The 6029-nt window shown below is 34.0% G+C and overlaps 1 protein-coding gene across 1 annotated transcript; it reads left to right on the top strand.

Annotated features, from left to right (window-relative positions):
• Positions 1 to 2393: 2393 nt before the first annotated feature.
• On the top strand, positions 2394 to 5359 carry LOC132723856 (uncharacterized; the record flags this gene model as incomplete). Its single annotated transcript, XM_060708659.1, has 5 exons — positions 2394 to 3011; positions 3551 to 3731; positions 3998 to 4099; positions 4635 to 4804; positions 4959 to 5359. Coding segments are annotated over exons 1-5 (1305 nt in total), but the record flags the coding sequence as incomplete, so codon positions are not given.
• Positions 5360 to 6029: the final 670 nt, after the last annotated feature.

Here is a 6029-nt window from a genome sequence, read left to right as displayed (position 1 = left end):
TGCATAGATACACCAGCCCACATCATTATAGAGCCACCTCCGAACTGATCAGCCTGAAATAAGCATGACTCAGAGTTTCGCTCACCTCGTCGCCTATACACACGATCACGTCCATCGAGCCCGCGAAGTTTGATTCTAATCTCATCAACGAACAAGACGTTGGTCTAGTCAGCTCTTGTGAACATCAAATGTCGTCTTGCCCAAGCCAATCTATTATGCCTGTATCTTGCAGTAAGAGTTGGGACTTTCCTTGGGCGTCGCGTTCGTAAAACGATTTCTTACTGTTTGAGTATGAACAGGACGATAATGTATGCCAAGTGTTTGCCTTGCTGTTTTTGTTGCCGGCATGAAACGATCCCGTAAGTGACTGAGAACAATGAAACGATCTTGTTGCTGTGTTGTCACTTTTCTCTTCGGACGCCGTTGTATCAACACTACCAGTTAACCTGAACTTCATTGAACGCCGCCTTTTCTTGTTTATCATATTTTAACCAAAGCTGTCGAATGGTGGAATGTGCCCGATTGAAAATACAGGCAACCTGAAACCATAGAAGTGAAATGCATTTTTAAAATTCATGAAAGAAGAGCGTAAATTATATAATCAATACTTGAGCAACAAAATGTCATTTTTAAGATCAGACAGCTATTCATGGAGAAGGGAATTCATTGTTTCAATGTTAAGGTGTTCGGAGATTATTGATGGACCGACGGACATAGCTACAGTTAAAAAATATTTGTCTTCCTTCGGGGCATTAAAAGTTATATTATTGTAAATTATTGTTTCATATTGATCAAATACCGATCAAATGCGCTCAACTGTGTACTTTATACATTAAGTGACGTACCTGTCGGATAAGATGAACCAGCTTGTAGCATACACGGTCTTGAACATTCATCCAAGCCATATTGTAAGATGTTTAGTTAAGACATGTACTTGGATCAATTTTACATTGAACATAAATTATAACCATTTTGTTAACCATTTTTGAAATACACATGCTTATATCTATAATGGGTCTTAAGTTCTGCGACAATAAACTTCGCTGTAAAAACACGATACTTCAAAATGACATTGAAATTACACATGCGAATTTTCAAACTTGAGTATTGCTGATTTTTACCAGAATCAGACGATGTAGACTGGACGTTTACAAATTCTTCTGAGTACAATCATTATAATTTAATATTATCAAAGAAAAGTCCTTGTCTAATTTTGTTACAATCCCATATGAAATAATAACGCTTATTGCGTAGTGTTACCTATTATGAAATCAATTCCCTTATTTTTGCACAATTTGAAGGTGATCAATCTTTCGTTTAATTATTCTTGAGCCTTATCTAACTTAATAATGTGAGTAATTTTAAATTCTCTTGAACTTGTATTGTGTGTTATGAAAACCTCATTACAGAACAAATACATTAAAATTGACATTTGCAACCGAGGAATATTGAAACAAGATCTGAAGAGATATAATTACCAAAACGGTAATGTTGGCAAATTAATTTTCTTTGAAAAGATGATATATAGAACAAAGCTTATTTTGAATGCAACTCTAAAGGTCTCAATCTTTATTTCATTGTTATTGAAGTATTTACATTTCACCTGCAGATAATTAGGACAATAAACATCACATATAAATAGTTTGTGTTCAAATTGATTGTAAATCTTTAAGATGGTCCTCATTTTTTAAAATGTATCATATTTTAAGGGTGTTAGTTTTCGCTTATTCTGCAAAATAACATATAATTCGATAATGAAATAAGGGAAAGTAAACTGTCCATATAATACGCTGCCCAATAAGCTATTTATGTTGTTAATCACCAGTTCTTATTTAATAACATGATATTACAAGTATATGTTTCTTTATAACAAGGCGAGATTATAAATATGTTAAAATATGATAAACAAGATCGACAAGGAAAGGCGGCATTCAATGAACGCCATGTGCCATTGTACTTTAATACATAAGAAGACATGAAACAAATACATTGGTAAACACGCAGAGGACAGAATATCGTTAACAAAGAGTATTTTTATAATGCAACTAGTACTTCATGGTGTTATTACTGTAAAAAAGAAAGCTGCTACTCATACTCGTACATGTTTGTGTCTTATTTATAAAATTGCAATATACCATACCAGCATTCAAGCTTTTTCAATAAATGTACAGAAATTGAGTACTTTGGCATTGAATTTATTATGGTATTGCATGACTTTCTGTAATGACAGCCAGTACAGAATAGTGCAGTAGGTCCTGAAGCTGACACTAACAACAAAATATGTGATTATTAGAAGCAAATGCGTTCGTGTTTAAGTTTATATAGTGCAACTTTAATGCAAGAGTGTAAGTTAACTTACAGCCAAATATATGTCATCTTTGGTGCACTTAAGGTAAGACCTGGGTAATACATTTCCGGTTAATTCGTGTTATTTCGACATTTACCGTCATTTTCCGGTATATATCGGACTTTTCCGTTATTCCGAACATGGTTCCCTGCATTGGAATTAAAAATTTAATCGAGCACCGGGAACTACACTGTTACATCCTGGCATTTCAAAATGGCGTTGCGAGATACAAAAGGCCGGTTCACGGCGAAGAAATTAACGAAGAACAAGTGCAAAAGATCACGATCAACTTGTAATGATCATAATTATTATTCGGAAGAACGTTCTTCATTAGATTCGAGTTTAACTAAGTGCAGACAAAGTGATACAAACGTGAATTTGCCTGGAAATGTTGACAGAGATGGGTGGAGAGTTGGACGGCGGATTGTGGAGCTGGGCGTTCTCTTAGATAAATTAGAATACTGTGTGAAATGTAAGCTAGGACCAGTAGCCTTAACAAAATATTCTCTTGTTGGTGAGTTAAGGAAAGGGTTATCGGGTTTTCTTTACGTCAGATGCAGCAACATGGACTGTGAACATGTGAACGTTGTCCCATATGGCAAGACACATAGATTGAAAGATAGAGGCATGCCTTGCTTCACAGCAAATACAAAGCTTGGTGTCGGTAAGTTTATCAGTATCTTCTGGTTTTCATCTTAGAATTAGGACGTTTTATATATAAATAAATGAGTAACAAAATTCAGCAATCTGGTCAAAAATATTTGCTGTACCAGTAGAGTCCCAAATTCTTATATTGTTCTATTCATTGTATCATTTAATTTTTAAATCTCAAGATTTTGCAGTCAGAGCTCTAACTGACAGGGAAGGGTACCTGAGGTCTTTCTCCACCAGTCAAGCTGGATCGTCGCGATATGACCTATACTGTGTCGATGTGACGTAAAACTCAAAACAAACAAATCTAACTGACAGACATTTACATTAATAACTAGGTCAAAATCATTCATTAGAAACTACCTATTATGCTAGCCTATTATTTTATTTATTGGTAAACAGTAAGTAAATTGATACAGTGGGGTCCAAGGCTAGTATTTATTTTTATACAAGCTATCAAAACTGTTTTAAATAGTAAAAAGTTTAATATTTTCCACAAAAAATGAACATGAAAAACAAAAGATTAATTCCAGATTTTCTCTTTTAATTTAGCCATGATAGATAGCATTGGTGGTTCCGGGAAAGTGAACAACATGCTCTCCACCCTAAACATTGCCCCAGTGAATAGAAAGAGTTTGCAGGATATGGAAAGGCGTGCTGGAAGATTGGTAGAGTCTGTTGCCAAGCAGTCTATAGATACAGCTGCCAAAAACACATTTCAGAAGGAAATGAGGTAACCTAGATTGTGTGTTTATTAATTTGTATAATTTTCTCTCACCAACATTTTATCCAAACATTTGATGTAAAACTGCAATTGTCAAAAACATTTCTTGAAGATCTTACGGAAAACAATTCTTTTTAATTTATGTTAAAGTTATTGAGGCATCTCTTGACATTGTGCTTTTGTAATTTCTTTCATAGAACCCAAAAAAAATATATATATTCATATACACACACAACAATATATACACACTGACAGTTTCAAATATTTTTTTAAAGTGAAATTTCCCAAAAAGAATCCATAGAGGCAGAAGCTAGCATGGATGGTCTCATAGAAGATCTGGGTGTGGCACCATTACCAGATGCATCACCAGCAACCAAGTAAGTTAACTGTTTAACAGTTTTTATTGTAACATTGAATGGAAAGTTTCATGTATTTTGTATGTTATGTATATTATATATCATAAGCTGTTTTACAGGGCTTGTCCTGGTTTTAATAGAATAATAGACAAATTGTTTTTCAAGCGAAAAATAAATTCCAACCTTTTTGCGTGACAGTAACACCAAAATGTAATGTTGTTTTAACATACACTTGAAATACATGGATATTGTTAACATAAGTTTTCCTTGTTCAATAAATTTTATTCATTTATGTCATCAGCAAAATTTTTATAATAAAAATATATAATTGTATATATCATTGCGTTTGTATTGTGGTGGAGAAAATATGAGCTTAAGTTAAAGATATGTACATACTCGAATTGACATTTATCCGAAAAACACTACACTTTCGGCTCTCAAAATTTGCTGATGTTTAGGCCATAATATCAATTTTAAATTAAAATATTTCAGTTACATATACTTTTTTAATCCAATGAATAATGTAGATATTTCTAACAGTTTTAGAATATTTCAGGTCTGTCTTACAAACTGCATTTGTATCAACAAGTAATGAAACAGAGTGCCCTGAAAAGGCATCTCCCTCACCACCGAGACAGCATAAAAGAAAGTGTAAACTGTTTGACCATAATACATGTAGAAAAACAGCCATCAAAAAGAACCTCCTCTCCACATTCAAGCCTAAGAGTTTGAAAATAAATACTTGACAAGTTGTAATGATGAAACAGGGAAAGTTCTCTCTTACACCCAAAATGATGTGTTATGTTACAGCATCCGATACCCAACTGTCTGTCTGACTATATTTTTACAATCAATATTAAGAAAGTACTTAAATGATGTAATTTTTTACGGAATTTTCAGTTTGGTGCTAATGTTAAAATTTCAGCTCATACATTTTTAATGAGTTCGTCAAAGATGGGGAAGAAGGTTCTGAAGAGTGTCATATGCCACAGACAATGTTCAACATGCAATTGGTGGAGACGTCATCGCCCTGGTCAGCAAATACGACAACACCGATGTGTACGAAACCACTTTGGAAGTGCCCGTTCCATGGAGAGTGAGAGTGGAGAGAAAGCTGTACTGGCTTTAGCAAAAGCAGGTACACCAGTTGAAATTCTTGAAGGTGATGGCGACAACACTTTATTAGCCAGACTTAAAAGCAAGCACAATATCAGTTTGAAAAAGAGATATGATAAAAACCATGTGATAAAAAATTTAGGCAAAAGCTTTTATGGTTTACAAAATTGCATTGTGCCATCAAACGCCAGAAATGTCAGGAAACCTTTGCTAAGCCATCAACAAAGGGAAGGCGCCTGTTTTTGAAAAAAGAGCGTGCTGTCAACCAGTCAGCTACAGAGTCACTCGAAGGGGCAACATATCAGTCAGGTTAGTTTCCAGTCATCTTGATATACCTGTGTTTTCAGTAAAACAAATTGTAATGACTGTATAAATCCATGTGTTTGTTTCAACGTGGCTCTCATTATTTTTTTTATTGTGACATGATATGTTTATAAACAACTGCTCTTTGTTATTATTCCATTTCTTTTAATTTTTTTTGGTTTACATTTGTACAGAAGTTGGCCACACAGCTGACATAGACATAGACAAAATCCCCGATCCTATACCACGTGGAGTGTTCAAGCCAGTTTGTTCAAGTGGTGAACCCTCTTATATCACTGTGGATCTTGAAACAACAGACCTTAGTAAGTACTTTTCATGTAGACATTACTTACCTTTTTTATTACTCCTCTGCATGTTTATAGATGTAAAATGATGATCCAATACAACATTTATAAATCAAAAATTGCTTTATGATGGTAATTATTATATAGAGGATATTTGGGTTTTTTAGCATGTAAGATTAAGATATTGTCACTGAGTGAAACCCAGATACATTTATTTTTATATAAAA

Source organism: Ruditapes philippinarum, unplaced genomic scaffold, assembly GCF_026571515.1.
Source record: "Ruditapes philippinarum isolate M1 unplaced genomic scaffold, ASM2657151v2 ctg11139_1_1_1_1, whole genome shotgun sequence".
NCBI lineage: Eukaryota > Metazoa > Mollusca > Bivalvia > Venerida > Veneridae > Ruditapes > Ruditapes philippinarum.
Note: the sequence above shows the minus strand (reverse complement) of the source record. Positions and strands in the feature narration are given on the sequence as shown.